This window comes from Elephas maximus, chromosome 27 (genome assembly GCF_024166365.1).
Source record: "Elephas maximus indicus isolate mEleMax1 chromosome 27, mEleMax1 primary haplotype, whole genome shotgun sequence".
NCBI lineage: Eukaryota > Metazoa > Chordata > Mammalia > Proboscidea > Elephantidae > Elephas > Elephas maximus.
In genome coordinates, this window is record NC_064845.1 from 1,258,601 (window position 1) to 1,277,317 (window position 18,717).

The 18,717-nt window shown below is 45.7% G+C and overlaps 1 protein-coding gene across 1 annotated transcript in view; it reads left to right on the top strand.

Annotated features, from left to right (window-relative positions):
• The first annotated feature begins 391 nt into the window (after positions 1-391).
• SCN11A (sodium voltage-gated channel alpha subunit 11) overlaps positions 392-18,717 on the top strand; it is a 92,494-nt gene continuing 74,168 nt past the window's right edge. Inside the window, exons 1-5 of the mRNA XM_049870798.1 lie at positions 392-658; positions 3,779-3,897; positions 6,826-6,927; positions 13,180-13,308; positions 15,446-15,540. Coding sequence (XP_049726755.1) covers positions 392-658; positions 3,779-3,897; positions 6,826-6,927; positions 13,180-13,308; positions 15,446-15,540 — 712 coding nt within the window. The remainder of the gene's footprint in view (positions 659-3,778; positions 3,898-6,825; positions 6,928-13,179; positions 13,309-15,445; positions 15,541-18,717) is intronic.

Sequence of the window (18,717 nt, forward strand, 5' to 3'; positions counted from 1 at the left end):
TCTCCCATCTGCAGCCCCCACATCAGTAGTTCAGCCGATTCAGCCTTATTGCCTTGCGTGTTGCTTGGGCCTCAGTTTTAAAGACGGGGCTTCCTCTGCCAACTTGTTCCTGAACTCAGCTTCCCACCTATCCCCAGGTACTCTAGGAATAATACCCTGCTTTTTTTTTTTTTTTGGTCTTGGCTGTGCCCGAAGTTCCAGCTATCTACAGTGGCGGTCACCGCTGACCTGTCCCTCAGCAGCGAGCTCCCAAGCCCCCTCATCTCAGTCCCTGCTCCCATAGACTCTGATGGCACTGTCCTTTGAGGGTGGAATCCCAGGGAAGCCTGCATTATTCCTACCTCCTGAAAGCTCTCAGGAGCTGCTGTCTGTCTCTGTCCCAAGGGTAAAGATGGACGACAGGTTCTACACGATCATCTTCCCAGATGAACGGAATTTCCGTCCCTTCACCCCTGACTCTTTGGCTGCAATCAATAAGCGGATCGCCATCGAAAAGGAGAGAAAGAAATCCAAAGATCAGACAGCCACGGAGCCCAAGCCTCGGCCTCAGCTTGACCTAAAGGTCTCCAGGAAGTTGCCCAAGCTGTACGGTGACATTCCCCCCGAGCTCGTAGCGAAGCCCCTGGAAGACTTGGACCCCTACTACAGAAATCATAAGGTACTCCTGTGGGAGGCTGGGTGGTTTGACCATCTAGTTGTAACTAACATTACTAGGTTCTCCAAACATCAATTCCTACCTCTTCTTTGCAATCATACCCTGTCTTTGCCTTCATAGTCCTGAGAACCCTTTTCAACCACCATTTTTCTCTCTGTAATGCATGTTTTGGGGAAGGACATGAGGACAAGGAACATCAGAAAGTGCAGAAGGCACATAGAGGAAACACAAAATGATGTCTGGAAAGAGAACTGGACTAGCAGTCAGAAAAGTTGAGGTGTAGGTCATTTCAAGCGGTTGGCTTTATGACTTTGGGTAAGTCACTTCATTAATCCTCGCTTTCTTAAACTGTAAAATGGGAATAATGCCTGTTTTCCCTACAGCATAGACATGCTAAAGAAGCACTTTATAAATTGTGATGCATTATATTGGTATGCAGGATTAATATCACTGTCCAGGCATACCCATTTCAGCAACAAGATTTTACCTTGAAAAACTCTTGGACAATAGGCTCTCTAGGCTACCAAATAAGGTAATGAAGGTCAAAGTCCTAGACACCTCTTGACACGTAGCAAGAGCTCAATAAATGAAGTCTAATAAAATGGTAACCAGGGGGGCACAAGCAGATTATAGATAAATCCCATGGGGCTTGCTCTTTTATCTACCTGGATGTAGTTTTTGTAGGAAAATCTTAGTAAAATTCCTTAAAAGGGTCCCTGAGTGAGAGAATATGAACTCTGGGCTCCTCTGGTGGCTGCTCGAAAGTCTGGAGCTGTGTAGGCGGTCCTCTGTGGGTCATCCTGTGTCAGGAGACCATGTGGTCATCCTCTGTGTGATCCTAACAGGGAATGGAAAACCTACCTCTCCAGACTGAGGTCAGGGAGAAAGGAGGCTGGGGGACTTGGGGGAGGTCCTAGAGAGTGTTGGATGCTAAGAGCATTCTTTTCTGACACTCATGAAAAACTGACCTCTCAGAGAAAGGTCGTCAGGCTTGTATGTCCTTAAATTGGGGTACTTAGGGATGCCAGCCCAAAAGGGGACCCTGTGTATAGAGGAAAGTGGGGTATAAGTGGGAGGGACAAGCAAAGGGAAAAGAGATGAGGGAGCAAGAGTACTCCTTATGCCACAGAACTCCAGGGGCTTCTTGGAGGCACCGTTGTTGGAGGTGAGTTAACTGCTGGAGGCCTCCGTCTGCCTCAAGGCTGGTTAGGACACCCCCAAGTCAGTCAGCAGCTCGGTGTCGTGCAGGCAGACCTAGCAGAACAGGCTCTGTCCCAGCATGGGTGTATGTCCTAAGACCATCTCTTAGGCTGGGCCCTCCCTTTAGGTCAGAAAACATGGTACTGGTTTTGAGTGTCCACACCCATGATCTCACATGACTGATGCTCCCAACAGTCTCATGGTATATGCGTGGTTGTCTCTAGAGTTCCACTTTACAGGTGAGGAAACTGAAGCCAAGCCAGGCAAAGTGGCTTATGCGTCGGTGGTGGAGCTGGGACTGAGATCCAAGGGCTCTGTCCATAGTCACAGGCCACCACCTCTCCTTAGGGGCTGCCATTTTAGAGATAGCTACAGGGAGATGGAGTGGAGATGTGTCAGCAAGCAGGCACCATGAGCTGCTACCTATCATTTCAATCGTTAAAGCCCTGGCAAGTGTAGTTAAATACACCATTAGTTAAAATATTTAAAGCAGTCAGAAGAAGCATTAATAAAACATCAAAATCAAAGGGCACAGAAGCAGAGCCAGATCACGCCACCTATTAATCTGGGGGTGATTTGTTTGTTCTTTGCTGTAAAATTGTCTCCAAAGGAAGGGCACAGAATCCCCAAGGTGGGTCTTGGGCTCTCGGTTCCTAGCTTTTAAAGAACACTGTGGCCCATTTCGTTTTGTTATGGAGGCAAAGGAAAATATCCTAGTCCACACTTTTCCTTCCAGTCCCCTGGCCACCAGACAGTTGGTTCGGCATGTCACCCAAGGAAGGTTGCTGGTTGGCAGTGGCTGAGAGTCTGGCGCCCCAGTCAAGGCAGCACCCATCCTGCTGTCTCTGGGCTTGGTGATAAGATCTGTCTTTTCTGTCTGAGAGCATGCTGGATTACATGGTCAAGCGGCACCCCCTACAAATCTGAGAGGGGTAGTGAGACAGGAATGACCCTCACTCTGTGAAGGCGTTTGTAACTGATGGCCTGAGGGACAGAGAAGAGGACAAGCAGCCTAGCGTTATGGAGAGAGGGAGGTCTGGGGGTCAGTGTTAGAAGCCTGTGAGTAGTGGGTTGTTGTCTGGGGGATGCTTCACTCCCAGAGCAAGGGGGCGCGACTGGGCACTTTAGGTGGACACCCTGGACCTACCCACCAAAGGCCAAAAGAGTCCTTACTCGTTATGACAAACAAAAGCACCCACGCAGATTTCCAGATGCCTTCTGTAGGGGCAGTATCCCACTCCCCTGCTAGATGGGAACCACTGAGCAGATTTGCCCTGATTTTCATGGGGAGGATGGGATAGCAACTCTGGGAACCTTGATGGCGTCTTGAAGATCCTCGAGGTTAGAGTTGAATGGCAGACTCTTGCCATGTGGAACTGCTCAGACCTGAGGTGTAATAATATGGACTCTGGAGGTCCCGACTATGCTGAGATTCACTACAAAGATTTCACTGGTAATAAAAAAAAATAATAATTTAATCTGCTGAATGTAAATGTTTAACCCCACTTCCATCTCCTCAAATTCTCCTCTAGTCCTTGTCTCCACAGACACGTGCCATAGAGGATACAGAGCCGCAGGAAGGGGCTTGCTCTGCCCTGTTGACGATTCTACACCCCTGCTTCCTGCATTTGCAGGGGCCCTACTCTGCATCTCTGGTGCCTCCAGAGCATCCCATTGGGTGAAGAGTCCACTTACCTTGAGACCCTGAGTGAATCCCAGCTACGTGGGAGGTTGGTTGGCTCCAAAGCAACAGTGTAGGCTGGTCAGAAAGTACTTGGGGCTTCAGAATGCCAGCTCTCCAAGAAGCAGTAGTTTTCACAATCAGCCAAACCGCACCTCTGCCCATGCTTCCCTGACTTTTCTCTAAATGCACTCATGATATTGTCATTCCACTTGTGCGTGTGTGTGTGTGTTTTTTTGCAGACATTTATGGTGTTGAACAAAAAGAGAACCATCTACCGCTTCAGTGCCAAGCATGCCTTGTTCGTTTTTGGACCTTTCAATCCAATCAGAAGTTTAGCCATTAGAGTTTTGATTCATTCATATCCTTTTACTAAGTTGAGCCCCCACGAAAAGTGCATAAGACCCCGGGGTGGAGGCAGGAGTGGCCAAGGGCTTTGTCACAGAGCTGGACCAGGCTGATGGCAGGGGTTCCTGGAGCTGAGGAGAGTAAATCTGCAGAGCTGGAGAGGAGGCTGAGATCTGTCAGCCAGAGAGCAGCAGAGGGCAAAGAGATAATGGGGAAGGCAGACAGATACCCCCTTCCACGGGTGTGGGCTGGCCTGGGCTCTAAGGCTGAGGGCATCTCAGGGCAGTGGGGGGCTCTGGGTGATGCTGCTGCTGAGGCCTTTCTTGGGGAGCAGACAGGGCTGCTTGGGGCAGAATTTGGCAGCTAAAGGAGTTGCTTGGTTAGCATGGGCTCTGCCGTCTCACTGGGTGGGGATTTACCCCAGGAATTCAGGAGCTTTGGCATCGAGTTGCAAAATCAAATTTTTACCCTGTGGCTTGGTTTTACAGCAGGATCTGCACCACCAAGAGGCCCTGAGGGTCGAGTTGAACAACAAAAGCATTAGTCTCCCTCTCTCTCTCTTTTTTGAATGTCTTTCTTTAAGGGATCTGAGCCCTTTTTGGGCACAGCACAGGACCCTGACCACTGGGCTAGGAAATTTCATGGTCCAAATGAGAGGGCCACCACCACCAGGCTGGCACATGGAAACTGCTTTATTTTATAGAGATTTTAGTGAGTAACGAAAGAGGTTCCAGCTGAATTTGATTCGGAGCTGGGGACAGCCCTGTCCTGGGCGGTGGCCCCAGCCTGGGCTCCTCCACAGCAAGTCCGAGTCGAGCGCTCTGAGCTCCCATGCACTCCCGGAGCCTCCTGCGTTTGCTCCTGGTTCTCCTTCTCTGCACACCCAGCCTTGTAAGACCCCGTGTCCCCCACCAGGGTGTAAACAGGATAAGGAGCGGGCCACGGACACCCTGTGTTGTCACAGTCTACCCTGGCCCTTTATGTGGTTGTGTCCAATCGGTCCTTGCTGAATGTGTGGGCGGATGATCAGCTTGCTTCCTGTCCGCATCTCTCCAGAACCTTTCCTCCCCCTTTCACTCCGGGGACACAGCGTTGTTTATGGTTCTCCAGTTCAGTGATCTCTCACGCCTCTGTGTTACTGTTCTCGTTCCCTCTGTCTGGAATGCTCCTGCCACCCTACCTCCACCCCACGTTCCCGTCTGCTCTTCATCTTTCCATGCACCCCCCTTGCCTCTCAGGACCGTGGTCTCTGTCCCCCCCATGCCTGGCCCACCTCCATGCTTGTACGGTTTCCCTGAGGCACTGCGGTGTGTGTACTACAGTTGTTCTTTTCTTACATGTCTGTCTCCTCCACCTCCTGCCACCATCCCTGAGGACAGGGCCCAACTCCTTTCAAAAGAGGAGTCATGTAGGCATGTTCATTGAGTGCAAACAAATTGCTCATCCTTTCAACAAATACGATTGTGTGTCTACTGCTTCACGGTGGGCACTGTGCTAGGTACCAGGGATACAAGGGGGGACCAAGGTATGGCCCCTGCCCTTGGATCCTATGGCTTCAAAGGGAGACAATCAAAAGGCAGGCAGTTTTGTTAGTGAGATGAAGTATGTGGAGAGGCACTGCCATGCTTCGGAGGTATCAGGTATGGCTTCTTGGAGAAACTACACAGTTGCCATTGAGTCAGTTCTGACTCATGGCGACCCCATATTTGTTAGAGTAGAACTGTGCTCCAAAAGGTTTTCAGTGGCTGAATTCTTGGCAGTAGATTACCAGACCTTTCTTTGAGGTGCCTCTGGGTGGACTTGAACCGCCAGCCTTATATGTTAGCAGCCAACCGCAGGTCAGCCATTTGCACCACCCACACATTCTTCTTAGAGAAAGAGACATCTAAGTTGAGACCCAAGCCAAGGCTGTAAACTGGTGACCAGTGAACCACATCTCGCTGGTAGATGTGTTGTGTCAGAACTACAGTGTTTGAAACATTTTTTGAAAATAGTTTGCATTCTGATAAAAGTCCAGATTTCAAGCATTTCTTGAAAAAATGGCACCTCTGGCAAGGCGAGGGCTGCATTCCTGTGCAGCCAACATCAGTGCAGTGGGAGACAGTGGCCTCTATCAGTGGGGACTAGTAGGTTGTGTTTCACATGTCTCCTCACTCTCTTCTGCTCAGCGTCAGTCCCTCTCACCTGTTTGTATTACTTGCCAGACTTCTGAGACGTCTGAGTTTGCGATTTCAGTCTTAAAGCATAAAGACAGGTAGGGATTGTTAACATTTCTGAAGTGTACAAGGGATTAGGGAGAGACTAGGCAGATTTAGACAAGGCGAGGTAAAAAAGATAGTGATTGGTAGAGATGATGAAATGTTGAGAAGGATGTTCAGGAAGAGCTATGGAGGCTGGGTTCCCTAGGAGGATGGCCATGAAGAGCTATGGAAGCTGGATTCCCTAGGAGGATAGTCATGAAGAGCTTGGAGGCTGGGTTCCCTAGAAGCAGAGCCTGAGATGGAGATTCTCGTTCAAGTAATGTAGTGGTGGGGGGGGCAATGCTTGCTGGAAAAGGAAAGAGAGGGAAGCCCAGGCAAAAGGAGGAGCCCCAAAGATGGGCCTCAGCTGGGGTATGCTGTAGCCTGACCCCATGGGGAGCTCCAGAATGTGAATTGCACCCCAGGGGTGTCCTCCCTTGGCACAAAGAGCCAGCATTTGCAAGTCTGAGTCAGTCAGACACATGGGAGGGGGTTTGCAGCCCTCTAGGAGAGGTGATTCCTCTTCACTGAGGACAGTACTCCAGAGAAGGAAGAACTGCGAGCTGTTCTCAGCCAACCTTCCCTGTTAGAGGATGACAAACCTGTGGGAAAGGAGCCCTGGGGGACACTCACAGCCTCCATTACGGTCACTGATGACGCTCACCGTCCAGCGTGTATCTGCCTTAATGGACGCCAGCCACAGTATTTAGCGTGTTCATCATCTGCACGGTCACCGTCAACTGCGTGTTCATGGCCAGCATCCCTGCTAAGCACAACAGTGGCAATGACAGTAACATTCCTGAGTAAGTATGTTTTCTTCACTCGCCTGTCCTGCCTTTTCAAAAAAATACACCTGAAGAATTATGGTTACACTGACAATTTTAGAGACAGCAAAAAAGAAGTCACTCGTAATCCCAATTCCCCAGCACAAATGCTAGCACCAAAAACAACAAAAAAAGACCCGTTGCCATCACATCAATTCTGACTCATAGCAACCCTATAGGGCAGAGTAGAACTGCCCCATAGGGTTTCCAAGGAGCAACTGGTGGATTCAAACTGCCAACCTTTTGGTTAGCAGCCAAGCTCTTAGCCACCACTAGGGCTCCTAAATGCTGACATGGTCGGTTTTATTTTTATTTTTTTACAACCGTCTTTAAACACCTTTTAAAATTATACTTGTAGTAATAACACGTTAAGTTTGGCTTTTAAGTGGTTTTCTTTGTGCTTATGTGGGCTTTATAGGAATTCATTTTTACAGCTGTGTATTTTCTTAGGCGAATAAACCATAATTTACTTAACTGCTCTAGTGTTTTACTACTATAAATAGCATTGCACTAAGCCTCTTTTTGCATAAAGTTATCTTTTAAATTATTATTTTATTAGGATAGACTCTTAGCGATGAGTTTGCTAGGTCAAAAGGTCTAAACATTTTAATGCTTTTGTAATATATATACTGACAAATTATTTCTCACAAAGTTTGTGTCAGTTTACTCTGCCATCAGCAATGTGTTCTAATGACCAGTCATACCATGTGCTTGCCAGGATTACGTTTTTTTTCTTCACTAACTTATGGGGTTAAAATATTTACATTTCCTTAATTTCTTGTTGAGTTGGACTTTTTTGATGCTTATCATTTGTTAGTTACGTATGCCTATTTATATATAGGGTCACTATGAGTAGAAATCAACTCGATGGCATTGGGTTTGGTTTTGTTTTTTGTTTTTTTTTTTGGTTTTATTTATCTAGCCTTAGTGTTTTTCTTTCCTAGTCAGTTTGTGTGAGTTCTTCGTATAATTAAAATATCAACTTTTAGTCTGTGATTTTTAATTGGCTCTTAAGATGTGCAAGTTAATTTTTTAAGCTTGCAGTGTTTCATGTTTTGCTAAGTATTCTCTTATATGTTGTCATAATTTTTCTAATTTGGCATATTTACTGCTTTACTATTTCAGAAATCTATTGAATAATAAACTGAATAAATAATACGAGGCTGTTTATTGAGGTTTAACTCTGAGATAGAAACTGCCACAACTAACATACAGACCACTTCAAACACCCCAGGAAGTTCCTCTGAGCATCTTTGTAGACAATCCTTTGCCCCACTCCCTACCCCAGGCAAACACTGATCTGCTTTTTGTCACTATAAACCAGTTTTGCCTTTTCTAGAATTTAATAGTTATTAAAAAATTTCCCCATGCTTTCTTCCAGTGATTTTATATTTTTTTTAATTTAAAATATTTGATTAATTTGGGATTTATTTTTAAAAAAGGATTTATTAGAATGTGATGAATAGATCTAACTTTATTTTTTCATCCCCAGTGACTCTCCATTTGTGCTATCATTGTTTATTAAATAGTTCATCTTTTCATCACTGATTTAAGATGTTACCTTCCTACTTGGGTTTGTATCTGGACTTTGTCTTTTGTTCCATTTGCCCATATTTTCGTATACCAGAAACAGACTCTTTATCAAGGTTGTCTAACGTTGTAATATCTAGACTGCTACAGATCCCTCTTTGCTCCTCATTTTGAGAGCTTTTATGGCTCTTCTTCTTAGTTTATTTTTCTGCATGAACTTTGTAGTCAGCTTGGTTAGTTTTATTGAAATGGTGATAACATTTCTAAATGAACTAAGAGATAATTTACATCTTCATGAATTTGGAGCTCATAGAGAACATATGTCTTTCATTTGTTAAAAAATTTTTTTTGTATCCTTCAGAATGCTTCAAAGTTTTCTTTATATACATCTTTCACATTTCTTGTTAAATTTGTGTCTGTAGATTTTACTCTTTGCTATTGTAGGTATGGTCTTTTCTTTCATTGTATCTTCTAATTCTTGTTGTTATATGAAAACTATTGTGATGTCCTTGATAAAGTTTGTTGTCAGCATTTGTTTTCTCTCCCTTGATGAGTTGGATGGCTTTCTATTTTTTCCATGTAACATGGGAATGAGACATCCCTTGAAAATTAAATGACAGAGATAGAGAGACAGAGAGAGAATTACCCATTAAATCATTTTATCTGCAAATCTTTTTTGCAGGCTGGGATATAAGAAGTTAGATGGTGGAGTGTGGAGGGATTAGTTTGAATAGCTTCTTTAAATATTTTTTCCCTTGGTAATTGATCTTTTGTTAATTTCAAAAATCCTCTCAATATTTTGCTATATCCTCTTTCTCATTTATAATTTTGTTCATATGTTTTCTTTTTGTGTGTGTCTAGATTTGTCAGGGGCTTGATTTTTTTTTTAATTTTTATTGTGCTTTAAGTGAAAGTTTACAAATCAAGTCAGTCTCTCATACAAAAATTTATATACACCTTACTGTATACTCCTAATTGCTCTCCCCCTAATGAGACAGCACACTCCTTCTTTCCACTCTCTATTTTTGTGTCCATTCGGCTAGTTTCTGACCCCCTCTGCCCTCTCATCTCCCCTCCAGACAGAAGATGCCAACATAGTCTCATGGATCTACTTGATCCAAGAAGCTCATTCTTCACCAGTATCATTTTCTATCCCACAGTCCAGTCCAATCCCTGTCTGAAGAGTTGGCTTTGGGAATGGTTCCTGTCTTGGGCTAACAGAAGGTCTGGGGCCATGACCTCCGGGGTTCTTCTAGTCTCAGTCAGACCATTAAGTCTGGTCTTTTTACAAGAATTTGGGGTCTGCATCCCTCTGCTCTCCTGCTCCCTCAGGGGTTTTCTGTTGTGTTCCCTGTCAGGGCAGACATCGGTTATAGACAGGCACCATCCAGTTCTTCTGGTCTCAGGCTGATGTAGTCTTTGGTTTATGTGGTCCTTTCTGTCTCTTGGGCTCATAATTACCTTGTGTCTTTGGCGTTCTTCATTCTCCTTTGTTCCAGGTGGGTTGAGACCCATTGATGTATATTAGATGGCTGCTTGCTAGCATTTATGACCCCAGACACCAGTCTCCAAAGTGGGATGCAGAATGTTTTCTTAATAGATTTTATTATGCCAATTGACTTAGATGTCCTCAGGGGCTTGATTTTTGTTTTCTAAAATCATCTCTTAAATTCTATTTTAAAATAGAATTTATTTTCTCTTCTAGCTTCCTTTATGCTCTTTATCTTACTTTCATTAGGATGTAATGTTTTCTAAAATATGATTTTAAATGTCTCATTCATTCTCCTTCTGTAAACATTGGAAATATTTATAGAGACAGTAATTATGAGTACAGCTTTGGCACTGTCCCCTAGGTTTTAATAAGTGGCATTTCAATTTTTAATATTTTCTAAATGTCTTTTGTATTCTTGATTTTCCTCCTTCCTTTACTCAGTTCCTTGTAGATTCCTTTTTAAGGATGCTGACATGTAACATTCCTGGTGTTTTATTCAGAAAGTTCCAAGTATTATACTACCTCTCTTGCATTGGTTGCCCTTGTGGATACATATTTCCCTTCGGATTCTCCAGAATTTCAAAGAGACCCATGCAGGTTCAGATAGAGGTAAAAAGCCTCTTGCAGATGGAATGGTTGATCTGATATTTATGCAGTGACTAAGCAGTGGTTCGTCTACTCTGTCTCAGTCTTGAGGGACTTAAGCACACAAGTAATAAAGCCCTTTACCCCAGGGATGTGACAGAGCTGACTGCAAGGTGGTTTGTGTCTCCAACATGGAGTGGGGTTGAGAACTTCCAGACGCTGGAGTAACTGGTCAGGGAATGGACCATGTCATCAGGCTGGGGAAAAAGGGCATTGAGTGAGGTGGGTGCTCCTGGGAAAGATGGGTTGATGACCTGTGGAGACTTTCCTTCTGGAATCTGGGGAATGCTCAGTTTTCATTATGCTTCTTCAGTAAATGTTTTTGTTTTCAGACTGTTCCATAGATTTTTAGAATGGGAATTTGGGAGAGCAGTCTTGTCACTTCCACTTGCTCTACCATCTTCCTAGAAGTATTCTCTGAATCCCAGACTATATCCTTCCTGCTTTATTTGGTTCTAAGGATTTCTGGAACATGGGCTATAGGTCAGACATTGGAAGTTGCCCTTTCTCTGACTGAAAGGTCTGGGCAGGTCCATCTGTCCTTGGAGACAATCCTCCCTCCTTGCTGGGGCCATTGTAGGAAGGGTCCCTCTCTGTTGCTGGGTGGGACCAGGAATCCGGTTAAGGCCAGCCAGCTCTGGGACTGTCCTGGGGAGGGCACAGGACACCACTGGGAACAGAAACCACTCTGGCAGCAACACTAGAGAAAATGGCCTCCCTTTTGGAGAGTTGGCTGTTCGGTGTGGGAGCAGAGTGGGAATGTAGGGGCCACTGCCCATTCTTTATCGCGGCTTCCCTAGGAGGCTTTGTGGCCCATGGAGCAGGACGTGTGGAGGAGACAGAGCCAGGGGAGGGCATTGCTCCTGCAGCAGTGGTTTGCATTGCCCAGCACTTTGCCAGATGCAATGACTTGTCTCCCTCCCTTATAGGAAGCAGTGGCCCAATTAGGAGCTTATTTGCTCTAAGGCCATTTTTACTACTAGAAGACCCATAAGGCAGAGATATGAAAGAACCCTTGTCTCAGCCGTTGGTAGCAGAGAGGCGGTGGGGTGGCAGGGGATATGACTAGGGGGAAGCTGCTGCTCTCCCCAGGGGTGGCATTTGGATGGCTAGAGGCTGCACGAAGGCATTTGGATGGGAGGAGGCTGTTGAGAATGTCCTCTTGAAAGGAGCCATGCGGCAGAATGGCTGAGTCCATGGGCAGTGTTTCTTTATTTTTCTTTGGTTAGAAAGCTTCTAAATGGGGAAATCGATGGCAAGTTATTAGTGCCCAAGAGAATGAATATGAAAGCCCCTTAAGATAGGTGATGAGGTTCTGTTAACCTACCTGGACACCATCCATGGCCCTCATTGGATACCTTAAATATTCTTCAGTTGACAGTGACATGTCCCCCTGGGAGCCCCCACTGAGCTCCCAGTCCCTGTTATGACCTGCCGATGGTCTTGTTCAACTCCATATCAGATGTCATCTGGGCTTCATGTGGAATAGAGAGAATGGGGGGGAGGGGGGCAGGAGATGAGAGACTGAATGGCCAGGCAGAAATGATGGCCAGGGGCGGCCCATCTCATTTGCTTGAGATCTAGAAGAAATTTTGCAAAATACCACAAATCCTCAGTACTGATCTTTTTTCAAAGTACTTATAACTTTATAAATAAACTTGAGTTTAAAAGATGATATTTCATGGCAGACATTGTTTAATCCGGTGCATTTCCATTGGTCACCTAAAAGGTGAGCAGCTCGGAAGAAGACGGAAGCAGGTAGGAGCTCCTGCTTGTGGCAGCCTCATGACCTCATCGGCTCTTGGACTTGGTTACTCTGGGGTTCGCCAAGTTTCTAAGACCGTGGTTTAGCTTTGAGGACTAATAATGGCTGGATAGTCTACCAGAAAATGCCTACGTTTTTTACTCTGAATCAACAGACTGTTTGACCAAATTGATTATTTCTGTCCCCAAAATGGAGCCTGTGTGTGTGTGTGTGTGTGTGTGTGTGTGTGTGTGTAGACCCAATATCTGACAACTTGGGAATTATAATAAGAGAAACAGGGTGTTGTTATTATAATAATTATTGTTTTTTTAGTTGGAGGAGGGGACAAAAAGGAAAATAGAGAAATTGAATAGAGGACAGAACATGATGTAGGTCCCAGAAGAAGTGGAAAGACCCAGCTTTTTGCCTTGTCACTTACTCTCTTCATTGTTCCCTCACCATGGCCTCCTTCTGTACATCAGAGTACCAGCTCTAGAATGGAGTGACGACCTGCACCCCCAGTCCTAGGGCGTCCCTTGTCAGCTGAAACTGGTATCAAGAATATGGCCATAAGGCTAGGCATTGAAAAGGAGCTTTACAAATTTATCCACTGGCCCGCTTCCTCAGAAATTCTAAATACCAGGACTTGCCTGAGGAGCTGGCCTTTCTGAACTTGGGTTTGCTGATGACCAGAATGTTAAATACCACGTTCAAATGGAAGAAAATCTATCTCATCAAGGCCAGACAAGACAGATGGGCTCCTTGCTTTTCTCATCACTTGCCATGCTCTTTCTTGTTCTAAATGATTTTTTTTTTGTAGGTATGTCTTCACTGGGATCTATATTTTTGAAGCTTTGATAAAAATATTGGCAAGAGGCTTTGTTCTGGATGAGTTTTCTTTCCTTCGAGATCCATGGAACTGGCTGGACTCCATTGTCATTGCAACAGCGTAAGAATGTTAAAGATTTTTATTGGAGACACAGGGTGGGAAAGAAGCTCCTTTGCTTCTACCAGGGCACGGTGTCGATCCAGAGTGCTGGAGCCTGGCCAATAATGCCTATAACTCTTAGTGCAGCATTGGCTAGTCCTGAACAGCACCATGCAGCCAATTGGCCAGAGGTCTCCAGGCACACATCTGTTTCCAGGCCAACTCTCATGCGCTTGCTCCCTCAGCTATTCCCTCCCCAAATGCTGGCCTGTTTCAGGCCTGGCTGTGTGAAAGATATAGGGAATGTGACAATGGAAAAGACATAGTTCTCACCCTCTTTCTTAGTTTCCTGTTGCTGCTGTAAGAAAAAGACCACAAACAGGTGGCTTTAAAGAACAGAAATCAATTTTCTCACAGTTCTGGAGGCTAGAAGTCTGGATTCAGGGTGTGGCTCTGGGAGAGGTCCTTCTTTTTCTATCTCAGCATCCCATAGCTGCTGAGAGTCCTTGGCAGCTGTCCCCACCTTGTGTGTGTTTGTGTCTGTTTTGCTCTTTTTATAACTCAGAATTGATTACGTTTAGGACCCACCCTACCCTGGTATGACCTCATTAATGTAAGGAAAGAAAGCCCTATTTCCAAATAGGGTCATGTTACAGGACAGGGGATAGGATTTCTACGTATTTTGGGGGACACAATTCAATGCATAACACCCTCTTAAAGCTCACAGTCCAGAGGGGGAGATACACCACGAATGACTATTACTATATGGCATAAATCTGTTGCTGTTGAGTTGATTCTGACTTATGGTGACTTGGTGTCACAATGGTTCTGTGCTCAGCTGCAAACCGAAAGGTTGGTAGTTCGAACCACTAGTGGCTCCATGGGAGAAAGACCTGGTGATCTGGTCCATGAAGATGACAGCCTAGAAAACCCTATGGGACAGTTCTGCCCAGTCACATGGGGTTGCTATGAGTTGAAATTGACTTGATGGCACCCAGCAACAACAACACTATATGGCATGGTGAGTGCTAGGATAGGGGATACGTATGGATTTGGCTATCAGAACAGGTAGGAAGAACCGAGGAGTCTTAAAAGTCTTTGGCTACTGCAGGGTCACAAGGAGTTTCTCTCATGTTTTCTTCTAGATGCTATCTAGTTTTTGGCTCTTACGTTCAAATCCATGGTCTGTTTTGATTCAGTTGTTGTCTATGGTGTGAGGTAAGGATTGAAGGAGAGGACATCAATTTGGCATCTAAATGATGGACAGAGTCAGCAAGATAAAAGGGGAGAAGGGAGTCCCAGAAAGAAGAAAGACCGTGTTTAACGGTCCCATTGCCATGCAAAGATAATAAACCTAACATTACTTAGTGCAACCCAGGCATCTTGTTAACCCCTTAGCCACCCCAGGTGTCTTGTTAACCCCTTGGCATATGTTTTCATATTTAATATTCACAAAAACTCTTTGAGGTAGGTGCTATTAATTTCAGAGTTTTACATTTGAGGTTCAGCAGCTGGATGCTGTTGTTGCTGAGAGGCAGCATAGTGTAGCGGTAAGAGCGCAGGCCCTGGAGTCAGATCACCAGGGTTCACTTCTGGCCTTGGCTGCCTAGTAGCTTAGAAGACTGTGGAGAAGTGCATTAATACTTGGAACATGGTAACCAGTCAGTAATGTTTGGGTTGGTTTCTGTTATCCATGGGTGTAGCCACAACCAAAAAAAAGACCCAGCTGCTGTTGAGTCGATTCTGACTCATAGTGACCCTATATATAGGACAGAGAAGAACTGCTCCATAGGGTTTTCAAGGAGCAGCTGGTGGATTCGAATTGCTGACCTTCTGGTTAGCAGCCACAACTCTTAACCACTGCACCACCAGCATCCCATAGCCACAATAAAAAAAAATAGCACGAAGTATTTCAAGGAATCCTTATCTATGTCCAACTACAAGGATTAGCTAAGAGCGGGCTCCATGCAGTCCGTAGCAATAAAGAGTGATGTTGCCTGATCCTGAGATTAAGGTGAGTCTGGGAAGGTGGAACTGCAGATTTTGGATTTTGCCTTGATGGACACAGGCCTCAGGATCTTACCTGAAGCCCCGTGACATGCACAATGCAGCTGCAGGACTGAGCAAGCCCAAGCTCTCCCTGTATTTTGTCTTGTAGGTTTGCATCATATTTTCCAGCCACCAAAATCAGTCTTTCATCCTTGCGGACCTTTCGTGTGTTCAGAGCTTTGAAAGCGATTTCAGTGGTTTCAGGTAAGTCACTGTAACTTTCAACGCTGGCTGCTAGCTGGAGAGAATGTCCTTTAATACTTAAAAGTTTAAAATGTCACCATATGAACCCAAAACAAACTTCACTTTGTTCATTTATTTGGTTGTTCAGTGAGTGTTCATTGAGCACCTAATATGTCCAGGCATCATGCTGGCCACTTGAGGTGTGTCAGTGAACAAACAGACCCAGATCCCTGTCCTCATGGAGTTTACATTCTAGGTGGGGATGGGGAGACAGCCACTCATCAATAACCATAATAAATAAGTAAATTATGGTGCATGTTAGAAAGTGATATATGCTACGGAAAAGGAAAAGTAGACAACATAAGGAACACTGGTGGTGCAGTGGTTAAAGCGCTCAACTGCTAACTGAACAGGTCAGTGATTTGGAACCACCAGCGGCTCCACAGGAGAAAGATGTGGCGGTCTGTTTCTGTGGGGTCGCTATGAGTTGGAATTGACTTGACAGCAGTGTGCATGGTTTTTTGGTTTATACAATGTAAGGGCTATTGGAAGTTCCAGGGGTCAGGCGCATTAGGTTGCAGTTTTAAATAGAGTGATCAGGATACATGAGGTTGAGAAGGGGAGAACAGACTTGAGCACAGGAAGCAGTCGCTGCAAGGGCTGAGGAATAGCAAGGGTGCTCGAGCAGAGGGAGCCAGGCGCCAGGGGCTGTGGGAGGACTCAGGTAAAGGGGAGGCTTGCAGGCCCGGGAGGACACGGGCTGCTGTGTGGAGAACAGAATGTAGGGGAGCAAGGGTAGATGGAGGAAGACCAGGTAGGAGGTATGGTGGCTGCTATGGAACTGGTCCACTCAGATCTGCTGCGGAGAGCTTAGTTGACTGGTGGTACCAGCTGGATCCACACGACATTCGCACTCGTGCAAAGGCCACATGTCCCCTGTATGCCAGGGGTAGTAGGGCAGACCCATTCCTGCAGGATGCCAGACCCCTCTAATGGAGATCTGTGGCTCACAGGCTCCCCACCAGCCTACCTGGGACTCTTACACCTGCGCAGTAGTCTGAGACTCTTCCCATTCAATCCCTCTTCTTTCCCTCTTTCCTTTCTCAGATGTCAGATCTGCACTGCAGTCTGAAGCCTCTCCCTGCACACTCCCACTCCCTCCCCTTTATTCCTCGTAGGCATTTCCCCGATAAATCTCTTGCGCATCTAATCCTGTTTGGGTGTCAGCTTCTCAGACAGCCCAGACTGACATAGCAGACTACTGCTATCACCTCAGCAAGAGGTAGCGGTGCTCTCAGATCTGGTGGTAGCAGTAGAGTGGGTGGGAAGTGGTCAGATTCTGCATACATTTGAAGGTAGAAAACCTAAGATTTCCCGATAGATTGATTATACATGTGATGTGAGAGAAAGAGAAGGGTCAAGGATCACTCCAAGGTTTATGGCCCAAGTGGCTGAAAAGATGGAGTCATGACTGAGATGGGGGGACCGGGGAAGGAGCAGGTCTGGGGAGTAAGATTAGAAGCTCGTTTTGGACATGCTGAATTTGAGGTGATTGTTAGATATCCAAGTGAAGTCACTGAGTAGGAATTGGACATATGAGTCCAGGGTTCCAGGGGGCAGTCTGGGATGGAGATGTCAATTTAGAAATCATAAGTCTACAGAAAGTATTTATAAAAACAGTGTGAGGGAGGTGTCTGACCTCCCCCAACCCCACAAGGGGGAAGGAGAACTAAGATCAACAGCGCAAGACTGACTCCCATGAGGTGAAGGCTAGACAGGCCTCCTCTCTCCGCCATCTTTACCAATTCTGACACGAACCGTCCTTCCCATGGCACTCTCTACTTCTCAGCTGGGTTAGATAATTCATTGCAATGGCCACACAGAACTCACAGACCAGACTCACAACTATGGGGTTTATTAGGGAAGCAACAGGTTACAATTCAGGCTCAGGAACACTCAAGGATATAGTTCTTCCAGCAGGACAACCTCCTGCCAGCTGTGCTCACAAGTATGCCTCTCCCTGGCCCTAAGCCTCTGCCCAAAGGCACTCTCTTTCTCTCTGGGAAGCCCACTGCACTGTCTCCTGCTGCCAGGTCTCTGCCGTTGGGTCTCTCCTGCAATGGCTTCTCACCGTCTTCATGGTTACAGCTCCATCTCTCGGTCCCCTGGTTCCAGGAGCTTCTCAGTGCAGGGATCCCAGATCCAAAGGATGTGCTCTTGGCTGTACTTCCTTGGCTGTACTCCCATCTCTGGGGTCACTCATTTCAAGCCCAGCAGGATGGCAAAACTGACCAATCCCTTTGGTGGTCCACTATTACCGTATCTGCACAGTCCCACAGTCCCACCCAATCACTTAGATGGGAATTACAAGACCATGGCTAGAAATGCCACACAAAAGTGATCCATTGCGCAGCAGTATCTAAAGTCACGGAGCCTGATGAGATCACCAAGGAAGTAAGAATAGATGGCAAATGGAAGACATCCAAGGACTGAGCCCCAGGGCACTCCAACATTAAAAGGGAAGTGGAGAAAAGGAGAAGCTAGAAAAGGCGAGCAGGAGCCACAAGTGTGGTCTCCTGGAAGCCAGGTGAGGAAGGTGCTTTATGAATATGCATTCCAGTTTGTCAAAAGAGGTTATTATGGCACATTCGTCTCCTCTGCTTCTCACTTCTTCTTTCTTTCCTTTATTTAAAGAAAAAAATCTTCCCTTTCTGGAAACCACCCATCTTCTCTCTTTCTCTTCCCTCGTGTTCTAGTCTCTTCTATCAAAAGGCTTTGGCAAATCCTGAAAAACCATTGGAATTATTTGCCTCTACCAATTATATAGACTTAAACTCTACCATATTTTCCCAATCCCAAAACTCCAGGCAATTTGGATCCTTTCAAACAGAGGCGGTAGTTTTTTGAAAATCCGGACAATTGTGCATAATGATAAAGAAGCTGTCAGTCAGAGTAGGCTTTATGTAGAATTTATCTCTCTCGTCCTTCTCTTCCTCTTTGCAAGTAGAGTCTCAGTTTCCCAGGTGAATTTAGGAGTTTTCTACGTGATCCAAGTCCTTCATATTTCATACACCTATGATGAGTCGGCATCGACTCGACGGCACAGCGTGATGATATATATTCAGCCAGTCACTTAGCATCAGTGCCTCCTCCTTCATCTCTGAGGAGGTGAACATAGTCTTTTTTGGCTCATGAAAC